Source organism: Rhinoraja longicauda, chromosome 6 (genome assembly GCF_053455715.1).
Source record: "Rhinoraja longicauda isolate Sanriku21f chromosome 6, sRhiLon1.1, whole genome shotgun sequence".
Taxonomy (NCBI): Eukaryota; Metazoa; Chordata; class Chondrichthyes; order Rajiformes; family Arhynchobatidae; genus Rhinoraja; species Rhinoraja longicauda.
Genome location: NC_135958.1, coordinates 12,429,666 through 12,450,269, shown reverse-complemented (window position 1 = coordinate 12,450,269; position 20,604 = coordinate 12,429,666). Strand labels below are relative to the sequence as shown.

Genomic DNA, 20,604 nt, shown 5'->3' with positions numbered 1-20,604 from the left:
TTATGATAAAAATCAATTCTGGTTATTGATGAAAAAGGTTTGAATTGTACTGTAAAAACCTGTATATTTGCAGTTTAATCAGCATATGGTCATTAATCAACCTTCATTAACATGACGGGAATATTCTGAACCTCACCAAATAACAAATTAATGTTTTTAACATTAATTTTGGTTAAATGTTTGCAGTACAAAACGTGGATATTTAAAATCTTAATGTGAAAATAATATACATACGCAATGCAGAAGTGTCCATCTGAGTTTGTGCTTATTTCTTGCAGCACATTGCAGCTGGTAATCAGGCAGAGGTAGAAGCATTATTGAGTGAAGGAGAAACTTACGAGGACTGTGTTCAAAAGATGTGCCATCCTCTCTGCTTTTGTGATAGCTGTGAAAAGCTTGTGTCAGGGTAAGTTTGTAATCAAATAACCATTTGGCAATTATGTGTCTAATTGAAAGAATGCCAGTCCATGTTATGTTTTATTACACTGGACTAAGTATAGTATTTAGACCAAAGTGCAAATCTCCCCAAAACGAATGTAAACCTTGAGTAGATTGCCCCAGCAGTCATTTCCTGGTGGTAATGCGTCTAATGTGACGTCGGGCTGAAGTTATTCAGATTGGTGCCCCTGAAAATTTTGAGATGACATCACTAATTGTGCAATGCCATCTCCTACTTTACCAAGAAATTGGCTTTGCAAGAATAATTTGCAACATTTACAGATAAATCACAACAGAATTTAGAAGGATGAAAGGGGATCATATAGAAACGTATAAAATTATAAAAGGACTGGACAAGCTAGATGCAGGAAAAATGTTCCCAATGTTGGTGGAGTCCAGAACCAGGGGCTACTGCTAAGAATAAAGGGGAGGCCATTTAAAACTGAGGTGAGAAAAAACCTTTTCACCCAGAGTTGTGAATTTTTGGAATTCTTTGCCACAGAAGGCAGTGAAGGCCAATTCACTGGATGAATTTAAAAGAGAGTGAGGTAAAGCTGTAAGGGCTAGCGGAATCAAGGGATATGGGGAGAAGGCAGGCACAGGTTACTGATTGTGGATGATCAGCCATGATCACAATGAATGGCGGTGCTGGCTCGAAGGGCCAAATAGCCTCCGATATATTTTCTATGTTTCTAGAACACAGCAGATTGTAGGAAAGTTACTGGAGAGGATTTTGAGTGATAAGATATACATGAATTTGGAAAGAGGTTACTGTGCCTGTCATTTTATAGCTTATCGTTCCAAGTCTAACCCACTGGAACTGTTTAAAATGTATTTTTGACCAATATCAATTTTTATTGTGGAGTTCAAAATGGGTATTGGCATGAACTTCAATGGCAGTTTCTTGCAAAGATAAGGTGAATCGCAGCTGTGGTAATTGTTGTTTTGACACATGACTATACCTTACTCAAAAAGTATTCATATTAATCCCACGATGATTGTGGCAATGATAAATCTAGCGTGTATCTTAATACGGAGGAGTTGGCTGCGCCTAACGGCTGCGGCTCTCTGGCAGTCTGTTGTCTTTTTTTCTTTTTTTTTGTTTGTGTCGGTGTTGGGATGGTTTTTGTTTCTGTTTTTGGCTGTGTATGTGTGGTGGGGGTGTGGGGTGGGGTGGGGGGGTGGGGCGGGGGGAAACCTTTATTTTATTAGGTCTCTTCCCCGGGGCGCGGCTCGGCTGCGGGCCTTAACATTGCCGGCGCAGCTCGGCTGCGGGACGTTTCAGTGCCCGGTGCGGCTCGGCTGCGGGCCTTAACATTGCCGGCGCAGCTCGGCTGCGGGACGTTTCAGTGCCCGGTGCGGCTCGGCTGCGGGCCTTAACATTGCCGGCGCAGCTCGGCTGCGGGACGTTTCAGTGCCCGGTGCGGCTCGGCTGCGGGCCTTAACATTGCCGGCGCAGCTCGGCTGCGGGACGTTTCAGTGCCCGGTGCGGCTCGGCTGCGGGCCTTAACATTGCCGGCGCAGCTCGGCTGCGGGACGTTTCAGTGCCCGGTGCGGCTCGGCTGCGGGCCTTAACATTGCCGGCGCAGCTCGGCCGCGGGACGCGTTTCAGTGCCCGGTGCGGCTCGGCCGCTGGACTTAACATCGCCCGGTGCGGCCGCGGGACGTTTCAGTGCCCGGTGCGGCTCGGCCGCGGGACGTTTCAGTGCCCGGTGCGGCTCGGCCGCTGGACTTAACATCGCCCGGTGTGGCCGCGGGACGTTTCAATGCCCGGTGTGGCCGCGGGACGTTTCAGTGCCCGGTGCGGCTCGGCCGCGGGACGTTTCAATGCCCGGTGCGGCTTGGCCGCTGGACTTAACATCGCCCGGTGTGGCCGCGGGACGTTTCAGTGCCCGGTGCGGCTTGGCCGCTGGACTTAACATCGTCAGCGCTGTTCGGCCGCGGGACGTTTCAGTGCCCGGTGCGGCTCGGCCGTTGGACTTAACATCGCCCGGTGTGGCCGCGGGACGTTTCGGTGCCCGGGGCGGCTCGGCCGGGGGGCCTTCCATCCCCTTGCGGGGGCTGTGCGTGTCGTTTGCCTCGGTAGGGGTCGAGCTGCCTGTCCGTGGGTGCGGGGGGAAGAGAGGGGAAGTTTTGTTGCCTCCATCACAGTGAGGGGGTGTTTGGAGTCACTGTGATGGATGTTTGTGTTGGGGTCGGGTGTCCTGTGTTCTTTTCTTTTTGCTGTATTTTGTGTGACTGCTGAAATTTCGCTCGGTGTTGTGCCGAGTGACAATAAAGTGTTGTTATGTTATGTTATGTTATGTTATTTCAAGAAATTTATAAGAATATGAATGTCTTTTGCTTTCATAGGATGCTTGATCACTAGTGATATTATATTGATCCAATATTATCTTCTAGAGTGCATTAAAACAGAGCTAACTAAAGTGAACTGGCAAATTAGGTTAAATGGTAGGTTTCCATGCAGTATTAAGACTCTAATTGGGATGCAGTTACAGATATTCAAAGTCACCTTTCAGAATACAGAATGGGTATGTTCCAACAAGAAAGAAAAATGTACATCTGCCATCAGTGGTTAATTTAAAACAAAATTGCATAACGTTGACAGATTACACGGAACATAAACATAGGGCGGCACGGTAGCGCAGCGGTAGAGTTGCTGCTTTACAGCGAATGCAGCGCCGGAGACTCAGGTTCGATCCTGACTACGGGTGATGCACTGTAAGGAGTTTGTACGTTCTCCCCGTGACCTGCGTGGGTTTTCTCCGAGATCTTCGGTTTCCTCCCACACTCCAAAGACGTACAGGTATGTAGGTTAATTGGCTGGGTAAATGTAAAAATTGTCCCTAGTGGGTGTAGGATAGTGTTAATGTACGGGGATCGCTGGGCGGCGCGGACTTGGTGGGCCGAAAAGGCCTGTTTCCGCGCTGTATATATATGATATGATGATATGATATGATGATAGCAGAGGCTGAATGAGAGCTTAATAAGGCAAGTAAAGATGGAGGCAAAACTAGCTGGAAACATTTAAAAGCAGTACAGGTTTATATAGATTCTTAGAGTCAGCAAAGTGACTGTTGGTTTTCTAGAAAGTTAGCCTGAGGAATTAATAATGGAAAATAAGGAATTGGCCCTTGCATGAAACTGGATACTATGTGCGTTGATCTCCACTATAGAGGATCACATCTTGAAGTAAGAATTGGAAGCAAGGTAGAATCTCTGACAGAGTGTCTTAAACAAGCACTGGGGTGATGGTGGAAGCAGATACAATAGGGGCATTTAAGAACATTTTATTCTGTAGAATTGGTCTTCATTGGTACGTGTCGATTTACAAAAACTGAATCCCATCATTTGCCGCAGGAACAATGCAAATCAGTGACTCTTTTCTGAATGTTTTCAGAATCTGAAGGTTGCTGCTGAGGCAGTTAGTTCATTGCCAGTGCTTAAATGTTGGCCTATTGGTGTATTTTTCAGAGGACTGTGTGTCAGAGAGGGTGAATGGGGGAATGAGCAAAGATGCAAGCGGTGTTCCTGCTTGTAAGCAGCAATGATGGTCATATCAGAGAATGTCAAGAAAACAGAAAGTCTGGAAAGATGACAAGATACTAAAAGAATAATAATATAGAATTGACACAGGAATTAGAGAAGAGAATTGAGTGGTAGTGGAACAGAATAAAGGAAGGGGAAAAGACCTGTCTGAAAGGACCCCGAGCTTCAGTCCTGGGTGGCTGTGATTGTTAATTCCTGATTCCAAAATCCATCACGTTTCCAATATGTATTTGAAGTACTAAAGTTGCAACAGCCATTTCCTGCACTTCTGAGCACCACTCCTGCACCGTCTCAACTTCTCCTAGACAGCAACCTATGCACCAGCAAATTAAAATTCTGACACATGACAAGAATGTTGTATACGCATTTATTTTAATTTTTGTACATAATTTAAAAAAATTGCAATTTTAACTAATTACCGAGTGAATTAGCTGGTCCAACAAAGGTTTTATTTTGTAGCAGGATGAATGACCCATCGATTGTCACTCCATCGTCCAGAGATGACCGGGGATATACGCCTTTACACGTAGCTGCTTTCTGTGGTAAGTGTTTATTTGTTGTAGTGAGACATCCACAAACAGGAAACCTTCCATCTTTTTAATACTCAGATTTTAAATTATTTCACTGTTTTAAATGTAAGCATAACATTGTTTATTGAGCTGCATCCAGAGCACATTGCTGACTTGGCAATAGTTTTGTTTAAAATGTTCTTCTGAAAAATGAGCTAATATATATTGTATCCTCAAGGCCAGCCATTGATGATTGATGTATTGGTGTGTAAAGGAGGTGCAGTTAATGCTACAGACTATCATGGATCCACCCCACTTCACCTATCCTGTCAAAAAGGGTATCAAAATGTCACTGTAAGTTGATTCAACCGAGATTTTCAAGACTAACAACTGTTATTAGTCTTTCCACTGTAAGTAAATGCAGTAAAGAAGTTATCTTATGCAATTCTATTGTGTGCCTTTAAAAGGGAAAGTTATTGACCATGAAGACTTTCAAAATGTTGTATAATGCAGTGAATGTATATGAAGAATAACTTCATGTCTGCAGGTTTGAAGCTTGAAGCACCAGTGCTGGAATATTGCCCACTCTTCCCAACTCAGTTGTGGAAGCAAGATATTAAGTCCAGGATTGTTTAGGCTAAATAACGTTTCTTCATAAATTAAATACTGCAGATGCTGGGAAACTGAAAATATTCAGTAGGTAGCATCTGTGAAGAGAGAAACCAAGTTAATGTTTCGGGTTGTTGACTGTTTTATCAGGACATAAATTCCATTGAAAAAAGTAAATATTTTATTTTAATAAATTAAGTACACAACAATTTTTAATTATTTTTCTTTCATATATAGTTACTACTTCTGGATTACAAGGCCAGCACTGAGGTACAAGATAATAATGGAAATACAGCACTTCATTTGGCTTGCATGCATGGTCATGAAGATGTGAGTTTTAATGTGTTACTTGATTTATTGGTGATAAACACATAATCGTGGATGCATTGGTGATCAATGTTGTATGGATCAGTTCCTGAGGACTGGAGGGTAGCTAATGTAACCCCACTTTTTAAGGAAGGAGGGAGAGAGAAAACGGGGAATTATAGATGTTAGCCTTACATTGGCAGTGGGGAAGATGCTGGAGTTGATTATTAAAGATGTAACAGCCGCGCATTTGGAAAGCAATGACGGGATCGGTCAAAGTCAGTGTGGATTTATGATGGGGAAATTATGCTTGACTAATCTTCTGGAATTTTGTGAGGATGTAACAAGTAGAATGGATAATGGAGAGCCAGTGGATGTGGTATATCGACTTTCAAAATGCCTTTGACAAGATCCCACACAGGAGATTAGTGTGTAAAATTAGAGCACATGGTATTGGGGGTAGGTTATTGACATGAATAGAGAACTGGTTGACTGACAGGAAGCAAAGGGTATGAATTAACGAGTCCTTTTTAGAAAGGCAGGCAGTGACTAGTGGGGTGCCGCAAGGCTCAGTGCTGGGACCCCAGTTATGCATCGTATGGGAGGCGCATTCCCAATCTCGTTGTACCCCTGGGTACAATGACAATAAAGATATATTGTGTTGTATTGTATGTACTAACGATTTAGAGGAGGGAATTATATATGCCATTTCCAAGTTTGCGGATGACACAAAGCTGGTTGGCAGTGTGAGCTGCGAGGAGGATGCAATGAGGCTGCAGGGTGACTTGGACAGGTTGTGTGAGTGGGCAGATACATGGCAGATGCTGTTTAATGTAGATTAATGTGAGTTTATCCACTTTGGTGGCAAGATCAAGGAGGCAGATTAGTATCTGAATGGTGTCAGTTTCGGAAAAGGGGAGGTGCAACGAGATCTGGGTGTCCTTGTACATCAGTCACTGAAAGTAAGCATGCAGGTGTAGTACAGCAGGCTGTGAAGAAGGCAAATGGCATGTTGGCTTTCATTGCAAGAGGATTTGAGTATAGGAGCAAGTGCAGTGTAGGGCCCTGGTGAGACCACACGTCGAGTATTGTGTGCAATTTTGGTCTCCTAATTTGAGGAAGGACATTATTGCTATTGAGGGAGTGCAGCGTAGGTTCACCAGGTTAATTCCCGGGATGACAGGACTGACATATGATGAAAGAATGGGTCGACTGGACTTGTGTTCACTGGAATTTAGAAGGATGAAATTTAGAAAGCACTTAATGAATTGGGAATCGACAGTTAACCAAAAATTGTTTTATCACCAACCTTGCCCAAGTGAGAGGTTTTAAGGCAGTTTTTAAAGGAAAAACAGTAAAGGAATGGCAGAGTAGTTGAGGAGGACACATCTTCAGAACCAATTTCCTCAAACTGACATCACCTCAAGATTTAAACATAAAGAGGACAAGGAAACATCTCCAACCTTTCGCTTTCCTTCAGCAATATATTCACTCCTTTACAAATGTCAGTCATTACATCTCTGAAGTGTTCCCATGCTTCCCCCACCCCTCCCTTGTGCCATGCACCTAGACCCTGCTTGTCATTGTGGCCTGCTTGACTTCACCCTGTTAAATGTTTTTGGTCTGGTCTCCACTCTGACAACCACATCAGTAAGAACATTTGACATCACCAGTGATGCTTTGTGTACCTTACCGCACACCTCTCTCAATTAGTGGGAGTTTTATATGGTTATGCTAATTTTATGATCTCTACTTTGAGGTACATGGGGAACAAAGCAGTTTAAATGTAGCTGCGTTATGTAAACTACAATTGACTGTTTAAGAGAAGTAACCGCTAAATAATTATGTCCAAGACATCCGGAAAAAGATCAAGATTTTAGGCTTTTCCTCAACTCTGATCCAATACCAGGAGATCTGACCTTTTCTGAAGGTTATTAACCCAACACCAGTGGCTGTGTTCCTGTGTTCCTCGAGGCACGAAAGATCTCTCGATTATTCTCTTGCAACTGAGCGTATAACTAAGTGTGAAAAAAGATTTGACACTTTAGGTTTAACCTGTATAGTAGTTTTTTTCCAGTGTAAGTCTTGATCTAAAACTTCATTAAATACTGAATAATTGAATTGTATCAGTGCCAAAATTGCAAACTGCACCATGACCTCCCAACTTCTATACTCTGACTAATGAAGGCCAAAGTGCCAAAAGCCTTTTTGACTACCTTATCTACCTGCGACTCGACCTTCAAGGAACCTTGCACCTGTACTCCTAGATCCCTCTGCTCCACAACACTAACCAGAGGCCTATCATTTACTGTGTAGGTCCTGCCCTTGTTCGATGTCCCAAAATGCAACACCTCACACTTCTCTGTATTCATTTACATCAACCATTCCTTTGCCCACCTGGCCAATCGATCCAGATCCTACTGCAATTGTTCAGCTACAGCTCTGCCCTCATCGACCTTTTTGGCCATGTCTTCAAAAAAAAAAAACAGATTTGTGAGACAAAACCTCCCACGTACAAACCCATGCTGACTATCCCTAATCAGCCCTGGCCCATCCAAATGCCTGTATAACCTATCTCTCAGAATACTCTCTAGTAACTTTCCATCTACAGATCTTAAGCTCGTCGGCCTATAGTTCCCAGCAGTTTCCCTGCAGTCCTTCTTGAAAAGAGGCACAACATTTGCCACCCTCCAGTCTTCTTGTATTTAAGGACGACTCGTTGATTTCAAGCAGGGCTCCCGCAATTTCCTTTCTGGTTTCCTGCAATGTCCTCGGATGTCTTCACCAACCTGTCTACCTGTGTTGCTACTTTCAAGGAACTATGTACCTGTAACTCTTGGTCCATCTGTTCTATAACATTCCCCAGAGCTCTACTATTTACTGTGTAAGTTCTGCCCTGGTTTGTCTTACCAAAATGCAACACCTCTGAATCTGAATTATTCTGTATCTGAATTAAACTCTGCCCTTACTTAGCCCATTGGCCCTGTTACTCAAGATCCTTTTGCAATTTTTGAAACCTTCTTCTCTGTCCACTCTTCCACCAATTCTAATGTCATCTGCAAATCTAACCATGCCAGCTAGCCACATCCAGATTATTAATATAAATAAAAACAGTGGAGCCAGCATCGATCCTTGTGGCACATCACTTGTTCCAGGCCGCCAGTCAGAAAAACAACCATCTGCCGCCACCCTCTGTCTCCTAACTTAAAGTCCCTTTTTTTAATCCATTTGGCTGGTTTGCCCCAGATTCTATGTGATCTAACATTCCAGACCAGTCCGCCATGCGGTACCTCATCAAAGGCCTTACTACAGTCCACCTACACAAAGTCTATTGCACAGTTTGCATCAATCTTCTTGGTAATCTCTTCAAACAACTTGCTCCAGTACATCCAAAGTCAAACAAGGTTTCCTTCGGACCCTTCATCTTTACTTTCTCCGGTGTATGTAATTTTCAGGTGATCCAGTGACCACTCTCTATATCACCAGTGACTGTGATCAGAAGCAGGGATCCTGCTGATGAGAGTGAGCTTTTCATTTCTCCTTCCCACGGGCTGGGGTAAATCTGACGATGCAGCACAGACCAGGGCTTTGAAATTTCCTGACGTGTGATAGTCTTCCACACAAACAGAGAGATCTGCTGACCCAAGACAGGTTGCATGCATCATTCCCATAATTAATCATGAAGTAACTGACCAGAACTTCTGGATTATGTGATGGTAGATAAATAAATGTGACTGATAAACATTTCTTGCTCCTCCTCAAAAGCATTTATCTGAAATGGAGAATATGTAGGCTTTACTCTTCTGAAATCTCTTAACTTAATTACATCTCTGAAGAATCTATACAGTTAATTTTCAGAATGCCACAACTGATAAACAAATGGAATATAGTGATTAATATTTTGTAAAATGAATGAATTCTAAATGTATTGATATATTGGACACAAGTGTTTTGTAATGAGGGAAATGTAATTGAAGATTAGAATTTTACTGAGATGGATTGTTGGTACATACTGGTTATTCTGACAAGTACAAAATTCCATTCTCAATTTTAAAGTTCCCTTTAGATGTGACTTTTATTAAGATAAAACTTAAAAGCAAATACTTAAATATCCAAAGTTGTTCTTTCAATGAAAATTAACACTTTTATTATTGGCAGTGTGTCAAAGCTTTGGTATATTACCAATTGTACACCTGTAACTTGGACATGACAAATGACAAGGGGGACTCGCCTCTCCACGTCGCAGCTCGATGGGGATATGATGGCATCATTCAGGTTCTGCTGGAGAATGGAGCTAATACTGAAATTCAGAACAAGATGAAAGAAACGCCACTGCATTGTGCACTCAACTCCAAGGTAGTAGAGACGTTGCAGTTTATTAAACTGCTTATTGATGCCGCCTGAAGATGCTTATACCCAGAACACATCATTTGGCAGCATAGTTTAGAATCCCATTAATACAGATTGGTGAGTGTGAAAACGTGAAAAAGCAAGAGTGAAGTTTTTAAAGTTTCAAAACCTATCTGATCGTTGACAGGTATCATTACGATTATTTTGCGACAGTTGCATTTTTGTTTTCACAAAAACATTCAATCTGACTTTTGTACCATAAATGCAGTGATTCACTGGGAGAGAGAACTATCCCAGTCATTGATTAGGTACTTTGTGCACAAAGGCTCACACTCGTTGAGTCATAGAGTGATGCAGTGTGGAAACAGGCCCTTCTGCCCAACTCGTTCACACCAGCCAACAATGTCCCAGCTGCCCCAGTCCCACTTGCCTCATCTTTTTCATGCGATTTTCATCTGTTCTCACAAAGATGAAAGGAAAGATGAAACCGTTTGAATTCATTGGACTTTTATTAATTATCAAATTAATTAAATTAATAATCTTTTGAGAAGTGAAATGTATTTATCAATCGGGTGTATTTTAATTGAGAGCCACACATTCTTGCATCCAAAATTCGAATCTCAAGCTCTTAAGATCTGAGAAAACAACTTTTCTGATATGAGTAAGTGTATTCCTGACGTTATGGTTGTTATCCACAGTAAACGGCACACTAGCCTCAATCTCATTGTTGTAATATGTCTCCTTATAACATGAGGTGTGCGTTATCCCCTGGGACAAATGTTCAAACTAAAGTGTTGAACACGAAGTACAAACAAGGAGCTGGTAATTTCTGATGGAAAACAGTACATTTGAATCGTATATTCTTTGGGTTCTTCGGGACAGGCGGCATCTCTGGAGAGAAGGAATGGGTGAAAGGTTGAAACCCTTCTTCAGCTGAAGAAACGTCCCCATATCCTTTCTCTCCAATGATACTGCCTGTCCCGCTGAGTTACTCCAGCATTTTGTGTCTACCTTCGATTTAAACCAGCATCTGCAGTTCTTTCCTACACATTCTTTGGGTTCTTTTTCTGCAAGACTGTACTGAGGGGAGACGTGCATCCCCTCAGTTGTTCACATTTACTATCGGCCGGGTTTCCTTGCTAGAGGGGAGATTGCCACATGGCTGCTGGTTGTCAAGAAAAATCAGCAGGCGCAGGACGCGCATCGCTTTAGAGAGATTTGAAGCACGTTGAAAAATAGAAGGAAATATTAAAAGACTTAGGAAGAATGAAAATTAAGCACGTGCCTGAAAGGAACGTTGTGTGATGTTGTCCAGCTTGTTCACGTCTACTTTGGGCTTTTCTTGTGCAGTAAAATTCTTCCAGTATAAGAAATGTTGATGTCAATGCATTGGTATTCATAGTGACTGGAATGTTTTATTAATAATTGTACTCAAAAAAGTTGTTATTTATCCTTATAGATACTCGATTTGCTGGAAATAACCTGCATTAATACTGACAGACAACAGAGTAAGCAAGAGGTAAATAGCTTTGTCCTTTTATCTTTAAAGACGAAAGCAGGTTTAAATTTAAATTTTGATTTAGTAACTTTTAACATTTATTTGTATTAAGTAATTCTAAATGGAAATTCAGTCTGTTAGCAGGTCTCCACAGTCTTCCACTGATGCTGGTAGTCAGAAGTCGACCATTTCCACTATCTCATCAATATCGGATGAGGTGAAGCAAGAAGACGACAAAGGAAAGTACAAAGAGGTGAAAGCTGTTTTATTATATTGTTGATGACAAGTTTAAATCGCCAGCTTTCAATTTCAGAACACATGGCTGCTTTAAGGATTTGGCTGTCTAATTATATAAAATTAAATTATTATGCCTCAAGGAAACGGATGAAAAAAGGATTTCCCCTGTATTTCCTTTGTATTGTTTATACTGTCACTTCAATATACCAAGCAAATGTTTCAACCTGTTCTCGGCATTAATGTGAGGAAAATAATGTTAATATTAGAGACCTCAAGTTCTGATAGAATAAACCAAATTAATTTTGTAATTATTCATTTTGTTTCTTGGTCGGGTAAATTGTAATTATCTGGGATAAAATTCTGGAAGGTGTAGGTGAATGAAAGATAATTCTGCTGTGGAACTTTGCTATCAATGAATCTCAAAGTCAGTTATTCAGAATCCTGTTCTTTTGTAGAGTAGCATTATTGTTAAATTATTGGATTACCAATCCAGAGGCCTGGACCAAATATTGAGAATTGTGAGTTTATATTCAACAACAGGCAATTGGTTAAATAATCAACAATAAAAGCTGACAGACAGTAAAACAACTGGATTGTTGTAGAAATCTATCTGCTCACTAGAGCTCTTATATCCCCAGAGAAGAAAATTGACCACCTTCCCCAGTCTGGTCCATGTGAGACTCATATGCCACAGCAGGTAACTCAGTTGTGGGCAGATGATAGATTCCAATCCAATGAATTTATTTCTTATCAACACGTATAGGGTGAAGAAATTAATTATAATAGAGGTTTTTGTTCCATTCTCCCCAACATATCCATCAAACTAGCCGTTTGCCCAAACAACACTGACAATAAACATAATTTTTACTGAAATAACATTTCTTCTCGGGACACAGATTTTGAAACTAGTTACAAGAACTGATGAATATCTATCCTCCATCAATATCAATATTAAATAAAATTGTGTCCCTGCAGTAATGGGTGGAAGGAGAGTTTATTCTCACTTTAGCAGACTTTAATAGATTTTCGATTTTTTAGAGATACAGTGCAGAAACAGGCCCTTCGGCCCACTGGGTCGTCGCCGCCCAGCGATCCCCGTACTATCCTACACCCACTAGGGACAATTTAAAAAATAAATTAAAAAACACATTTGCCCAGCCAATTAACCTGTACGCCTTTGGAGCTGTGAAGCGTATGAATAATTAGTGCGGATGTGAAGTTAGAGTTTTTTTATTTAGAAAATATTGGGACACGTGTTCCTGTGAGGTGTGAATTATGTACTGTAATTGGCAGGGTAATGTTGCAGTTAAACTTTCAGGAGAAGAAATTTAACCATGTAATGCCTTTAAATATTTTCTAATGATTGACTGACTAATGATTCAAAATTAAATCATAAAACATAAAGGAAACTGGTGAAAAGGTAACCTCTTTCCTGATTAAGCAGATCCAGCAACACAAAGTAAGAATAAACTTTAAGTGTTTTCAGTGATATTTCTATGCCCCGGAACACTACCAATCTAATTTGATTAAACAACTTGACAATGATGTGTTCCAAAGCAAGCATTTTCTGTACCTATTTAGGATTTTTAAAAAAAATTCTGAGTGCGTCATTTGCCACCTACATAAATCTTGTAGACTAGGTTACTGATCTGCTGGAAAGAATTGTACTGAACCAGGTTACTAATTTTAATTATTTACGGTTAGTAAAAAGGATCTGAGTAAATTGCTTTTACTTGCAGGTGGAAAAGCTATTGCGAGCTGTGGCTGATGGAGATGTAGAAATGGTAAGTACAGAATAACAGTCTTGAAACCTGATCTGAAAATTATTTGAAAAGATGACAGTGGCTTTTTCCTGATTTCCTTTTTGATAACTTTATAAATCCATGGGCAGCACGGTGGCGCAGCGGTGGAGTTGCTGTGATAGGTAAACTGTTGGGACTGAAGGCAGATAAATCCCCAGGGCCTGATGGTCTGCATCCCAGAGTACCCAAGGAGGTGGCCCTAGAAATCGTGGATGCATTGGTGATCATTTTCCAATGTTCTCTCGACTCTGGATCAATTCCGGTGCACTGGAGGGTAGCCAATGTGACTCCTCTTTTTAAGAAAGGAGGGAGAGAGAAAACGGGGAATTATAGACCAGTTAGCCTTACATCGGTAGTGGGGAAGATGCTGGAGTCGATTGTTAAAGATGTTTTTGCAGCACATTTGGAAAGCAGTGACATGATTGGTCAAAGTCAGCATGAATTTATGAAGGGGAAATCCTGCTTGACTAATCTTCTGGAGTTTTTGAGGATGTAACAAGTAGAATGGATAAGGGAGAGCCAGTGGATGTGGTGTATCTGGACTTTCAAAAAGCCTTTGACGAGAACCCACACAAGAGATTAGTGTGCAAAATTAGAACACATGGTATTGGAAGGGTATTGACATGGATAGAGAACTGGTTGGCAGACAGGAAGCAAAGATTAGGAATTAACAGGTCCTTTTCAGAATGGCAGGCAGTGACTAGTGGGGTGCCGCAAGGCTCGGTGCTGGGGCCCCAGTTATTTACAATATATATGAATGATTTAGACGAGGGAATTAAATGTGACATCTCCAAGTTTGCGGATGACACAAAGCTGGGTGGCAGTGTGAGCTGCGAGGAGGATGCTATGAGGCTGCAGGGTGACTTGGTTAGGTTGGGTGAGTGGGCAGATGCATGGCAGATGCAGTATAATGTGGGGTTATCCACTTTGGTGACAAGAACAGGAAGGCAGATTATTATCTGAATGGTGTCAGATTTGGAAAAGGGGAGGTGCAACGAAGAAATCTGGGTCTGCTTGTACATCAGTCACTGAAAGTAAGCTTGCAGGTATAGCAGGCAGTGAAGAAAGCTAATGGCATGTTGGCCTTCATTGCGAGAGGATTTGAGTTTAGGAGCAAGGGGGGTCCTACTGCAGTTGTACAGGGCCCTGGTGAGACTACACCTGGAGTATTGTGTGCAATTTTAGTCTAATTTGAGGAAGGATATTATTGCTATTGAGGGGGTGCAGCATAGGTTCACCAGGTTAATTCTCGGGATGGCAGGACTGTCATATGATGAAAGAATGGATCGACTGGGCTTGTATTCACTGGAATTTAGAAGGATGAGAGGGGATCTTATAGAAACACATAAAATTCTTACAGGGTTGGAGAGGATAGATGCAGGAAAAATGCTCCCGATGTTGGGGGAGTCCAGATCCAGGGGTCACAGTTTAATAATAAGGGGTAGGCCATTTAGGACTGAGATGAGGAGAAACTTCTTCACCCAGAGAGTTGTGAATCTGTGGAATTCTCTGCCACAGAAGGCAGTGGAGGCCAATTCACCAGATGTTTTCAAGAGAGTTAGATTTAGCTCTTGGGGCTAAAGGAAATGAAGGGACCTGGGGAAAAAGCAGGAACGGAGTACTGATTTTAGATGATTAGCCATGATCATATTGAATGGCGGTGCTGTTTCGAAGAGCCGAATGGCCTACTCCTGTACCTATTTTTCTATGTTTCTGTCTGTACGGAGTTTGTACGTTCTCCCCGTGACCACATGGACTTTCTCCGAGATCTTCGATTTCCTCCCACACTCCAATAACATCAGTCTGAAGAAGGGTCTCGATCCGAAACCTCACCCATTCCTTCTCTCCCGAGATGCTGCCTGACCCGCTGAGTTACTCCAGCATTTTGTGTCTACCTTCGATTTAAACCAGCGTCTGCAGTTTTTTTTCCCTACAGTAAATCACTGTATTCTTTAAAGTTCCAGGCACTGGCAGAAAATTTGTCCTGGTATGGTTGGAATTACGATTGTAATTCTGGAGTAACTGGTTTATCCTGCTTCAGTTACGTTAATCTGACGGCAGTGGTTCACTGTCAATGAGTCATAGTGTGATACAGCACGGAAGCTTGCTCATGCTGACCAAAGATTCCTCTCCGCTACACTATTCCACCTGCCTGCATTTGACCCATAACTCTCTAAACCTTTCCTATCCACTAACTTCACTGTGCAGTTTTTAGTCCATGGAGAGAGTGCATGGGTGTCAGAGGTTATGGGGAGAAGGCAGGAGAATGGGGTTAACAGGGAAAGATAGATCAGCCATGATTGAATGGGGACGTAAACTTGATGGGTTAAATTGCCTAATTCTGCTCTACTTTAAACTCTATCCGTTCATTTCAGCATCCTGTCCCGATCACCCTGTACTCAGTCTGAAGAATGGTCTCGACCCGAAACATCACCTAATCCTTCTCTCCAGAGATGCTGAGTTACTCCAGTAATTGTGTCTACCCTGAACATATTCTCATAATTACCCAACATGAAGCTTTAGCACTCAGCAGCATTCAGCATTCAGCCAGACCCCAGACCATTTATAAAACAATTGAAAATCAAAATCAACTTCGAGGAATGCACTGAAATCATTCCCTAGACTGGACAACTATTTGTCCCCCTTTCCCGTTGCTTTCTGTCATTGTGACGAGTTTATATTCTATGCTGCCACTTCCATTTGTTAATCACCCCCACCCATCACATAGTTCAGAGGTGACCATCCTTTCCTATGCCTGTTCAGAGTGTTAATAAAACAAACCCTTGTGTAAACCTATTTATGGATTAAATAATGCACCGAAGCCGTAATCAGAAAACACAGCATGGAATTCCCTCTAGGGTGCAGGTTCACAATTCCAAGGCTGCTCAGGTAAGTATCCTCTCAAGCATAAGTACAAGGCCCAAAGCAAAGTCTCCTTTAAATCAGTATAGTCAAGCAGGGATCAGACTTTAAAGTACGAGGTGTGGTACTACAGAACGAAAGAAAAAAACATTTCAAGCCAGATAATGATTTCTGCAGATCTCTAGCTTCTGTTAACGGCTGGACACTGACCTTCATTAAACTGATTGAAAATTCAACAGCTTTAGAGTAGATAATTTAATCCTCTTTGTCTGTTAAAGCAGAAGGGCTGGTGCTGCAACTGACTGCTCGGCAATCAACTAATATTGATTGCTTGTGCTTTGAGTGCCTGAGAATCCAGGCCAGTTTTGTGAACGGAAATTGCTATGTTGTCTTAGCCTGAAAAATCATAGAAAATGAAAATAAAATGGTTGCAAGTTCACTTGTATTAATTATTCTGTTTCTTTTTACTTGATGTAGGCCTTGTTTCAAGAGAGTTAGATTTAGTGCTTAGGGCTAAAGAAATCAAGGGATATAGGGAAAAAGCAAGAAAGGGGTACTGATTTTAGATGGTCAGCCATGATCATATTGAATGGCAGTGCTGGCTTGAAGGGCCAAATGGCCGACTGCTGCACCTATTTTTCTATGTTTCTGTGTTTCTATAGCCAGATGTAAGTGTTCATTCTGTGGAAACAGGACACTGAATCGGTATTGTGAATGAAAAGAGACTGGAGTTTTCGCAGTATCTTGAGGGAGTTGATACAGAGTCTGCAACTTTTCATTCTTGCCATGGAGAAATGTAAGTCAATGGGAATAGAATAGGAAAGATTCTCCACTGAGTGGAGCAAACCTTGCAGCAAGGGAGTGCTATTGTGCAGAGGAATTAAGCAGTTTAAGCAATGAAGCTGTTTGTCACCATATAAGATGCACAACACCAGATTCAGGGACAGTTTCTTCCCAGCTGTTATCAGCCAACTGAATCATCCTGCCACAACCAGAGAGCAGTGCTGATCTACTATCTACCTCTTTGGTGACCATCGGACTATCCTTGATCGAACTTTGCTTTACCTTGCACTAAACGTTATTCCTTTATCTATACACTGTAAGTGTATCGATTGTAATCATGTATCGTCTTTCTGCTGACTGGTTAGCACGCAACAAAAGCTTTTCACATGACAATAAACTAAACTGAAATTGATAAGGGTATTCAAGTTGGGTAATTAATGTTGGCATTCCTACAACTGAATTTTAAAAGTATTAAAAATAAAAGAGGGTGAGGAATAACCCAGTCATCTTTGTCTCCATTTCTTAGTGTCTAACTTTAAAAAAAAAAATTCTGTCTGTGTTCAGCAATTAATGAATCACTTTTAATAGCTTCCACAGAAAAGTTCAAACATCCGCGTCACATAAATGGTAGGGATTTTGTTTACTGTGATTTAAAAGTTTCATTCCTTTTGTGTCAATTGTGAAAACGCACGTGTCCAGATTCAGGGAGTTTCTTCCCAGCTGTTATAAGGCAACTGAATCATCCTACCACAACCAGAGAGCAGTCCTGAACTACTATCTACCTTGCACTAAACGTTGTTCCCTTTCCAATTATGAGGAATTCTCTTTTCTTTAATTAAGGAGAAAAAAAAGAACAAAGAAAAATGCCTGTATCAGCATCCTAAACATCCTTTGAATTGAGGTTGACAACAATGTTGTCAAGGGCGGCACGGTAGCGCAGCGGTAGAGTTGCTGCTTTACAGCGAATGCAGCGCCGGAGACTCAGGTTCGATCCTGACTACGGGTGCTGCACTGTAAGGAGTTTGTACGTTCTCCCCGTGACCTGCGTGGGTTTTCTCCGAGATCTTCGGTTTCCTCCCACACTCCAAAGACGTACAGGTATGTAGGTTAATTGGCTGGGTAAATGTAAAAATTGTCCCTAGTGGGTGTAGGATAGTGTTAATGTACGGGGATCGCTGGGCGGCACGGACTTGGTGGGCTGAAAAGGCCTGTTTCCGGCTGTATATATATGATGATATGATAATGTTGAACTGCTCCCAAAGACTTCACATAATTAAATGCTTTTTATGAAGTACCGAAGGTGCTGAAATGCAGGTTGTTGCCAACATTCTATATCAGTACTTGCCAGAAATAAATTAAAACAAGTCTTTTGTTCCTCTGTCTGGGAAATTGTTTCACAAGGATTTTGATTACAATTGAATTCTTTGAGAAGTAAGCAAAGATTTCTCCTCTACCGAACCTTCCCCTTCCATATAATCTCGTGTGTTCTATCCTGCAGGTACGATATCTGTTTGAATGGGTGGATGAAGATCCAGAGGAGGAAGATGGACTTGTATTGAAACCAGAATTCTGCCATCCTTTGTGTTGGTGTCCCAAATGTGAACCTGCACAGAAGGTACTGTAGCTTCACTTGCTGCCTGCTGTTTGTTAATGTGAGGTTGCGGGTTCTTAAACAATGATCACAGCATTTGAGATACGATTCCAAAACTATAGTTGGTGAGTTTGGCAAGAAACCCTAGTTCTAGATCCTTGCCCAGGGCAACGATCTACGTTGACTCCTCTAGAGTTGACTCCTCTTTGTTTTACCTTTGTTATGCTCCACCTTTGTTTTGAAGTAGCACAGTGATTACAACACGTGCTTGTTATTCTACATTTGGGGAATGCTGTATATCGGGATAATCCCAAGACTAATGGTGAGTGTGATCTTTCTAGAAACTCTCCAGTGTTACAGTAAATGGATTGAGTGTGAATTCTGCCAACCAAGATGGCTTTACTCCGTTACACGTGGCATCTCTGCACGGACATATTGACTTGGTCTCACTCCTTCTGCGTCATAGTGCCAATGTCAACATGAAAAATTCCCATAATTCGACCCCACTCCACCTGGCGTGCCAACACACCGACCTACAGGTAAACGAGATTGGCTTGCAATAAAGTTTTGGTTTGTGCAATATTTCTGACTTGTTTCCTGACGATGATTACTCTTTACAAATACTGTTGCATCTTCGCTTTCTATATTCCTTCCTTTTGTATCGAGGAACAAATGTTTCACATTCATGAACTAAACACTGAAGGATGCTGGAGTCAGAACTGCACACATTGGGAACCCTGGCACGGTTTCCACTGGGAACCTGCTCCGTTCACGAGGTTGTAGATCAGAGCACAATCCCAGATCAATTCTAGTAGAATCAAGAAACGAAATTCGTACAAAGTGCTGAGGGACCAACAGTCCAGTATTCTTCAATGAAACTGTGCCAATTAGTTAATTAATATTTAATAGCGGATATTCTGGTGAAGAAAGATCATAGCATAATAGAATTTCTCTTTGTGAGCAATGTGATTACAAATATTAGGGTTGTAAACTTAAATAGACCCAATTATATAGTTCTGTGGGCTAGAAGGCCAGATTCAATTGGGAAATTCCATTAAAAAAAATCAGTGTATAAAATCATGAGAGCAATAGATCAGGTACATCAGAGTCTCTTGCCCACATTAGGTGAATCGAGGACATAGGATAAGGTAAAGGGGAAAAGATTTAATGGGAATCTGAGGAGTAACCTTTTCACACAAAGAGTGGTGGGTGTATGGAACGAGCTGCCAGAAGAGGTAGTCGAGGCTTGGACTATCCCAACATTTAAGAAACAGTTAAGACAGATACATGGATAGGACAGGTTTTGAGGGATATGGACCAAACGCAGGCAGGTGGGACTAGTGCAGATGTTGGCCGGTGTGGGCAAGTTGGGCCGAAGGGCCTGTTTCCACGCTCTATCATTCTATGACTCCACACACTTTGTCTTCTCTGACTTCAAACCCCTCTATCCACAGATATATGCCTGTAAACTTCACCTCACGGTTCCTCCACTGTTGTGTCCTGCAGTTTCCTTTCGCCATTCTTGTCCTTAACAATATAGAACTATCTTTACATATTTAGATTGATACCACCTGTTCTGATTTTTTTGGAAACAGATGGTAAAATACTTGCTGAATTATAATGCCAAACTGAACAAGAAAGATTTGTTTGGTAACACGCCGTTGCTGCATGCTTGCCTTCGAGGTTATCTGGAAATTGCTGAGTTGCTGCTGAAGGTAAGAACGTCACTTGGGTGAAATGTCGTCGTTTTCATTGTTGAGACATAGCTTCTAATTCTGACGAATCTGTTTTTCTCTGACATGTAGCACTTTCATTTCATATCATATCATATCATATCATATATATACAGCTGGAAACAGGCCTTTTCGGCCCACCAAGTCCGTGCCGCCCAGCGATCCCCGTACATTAACACTATCCTACACCCACTATGGACAATTAAAAAAAATTTTTTTTTTACATTTACCCAGCCAATTAACCTACATACCTGTATATCTTTGGAGTGTGGGATGAAACCGAAGATCTCGGAGAAAACCCACGCAGGTCACGGGGAGAACGTACAAACTCCTTACA

General features: G+C 41.7%; 1 protein-coding gene across 4 annotated transcripts in view; it reads left to right on the top strand.

Moving 5' to 3' along the window:
* ankrd27 (ankyrin repeat domain 27 (VPS9 domain)) overlaps window positions 1–20,604 on the top strand; it is a 56,883-nt gene that overhangs the window by 20,115 nt on the left and 16,164 nt on the right. For 3 of the 4 annotated variants that reach the window (XM_078400464.1, XM_078400463.1, XM_078400466.1), the window contains exons 14-24: window positions 279–406; window positions 4,447–4,529; window positions 4,735–4,850; window positions 5,343–5,435; window positions 9,570–9,767; window positions 11,221–11,280; window positions 11,393–11,512; window positions 13,236–13,280; window positions 18,442–18,558; window positions 18,876–19,073; window positions 20,130–20,249. In XM_078400464.1, coding sequence (XP_078256590.1) covers window positions 279–406; window positions 4,447–4,529; window positions 4,735–4,850; window positions 5,343–5,435; window positions 9,570–9,767; window positions 11,221–11,280; window positions 11,393–11,512; window positions 13,236–13,280; window positions 18,442–18,558; window positions 18,876–19,073; window positions 20,130–20,249 — 1,278 coding nt within the window. The remainder of the gene's footprint in view (window positions 1–278; window positions 407–4,446; window positions 4,530–4,734; window positions 4,851–5,342; window positions 5,436–9,569; window positions 9,768–11,220; window positions 11,281–11,392; window positions 11,513–13,235; window positions 13,281–18,441; window positions 18,559–18,875; window positions 19,074–20,129; window positions 20,250–20,604) is intronic. The other variant, XM_078400465.1, reaches the window with a different exon arrangement.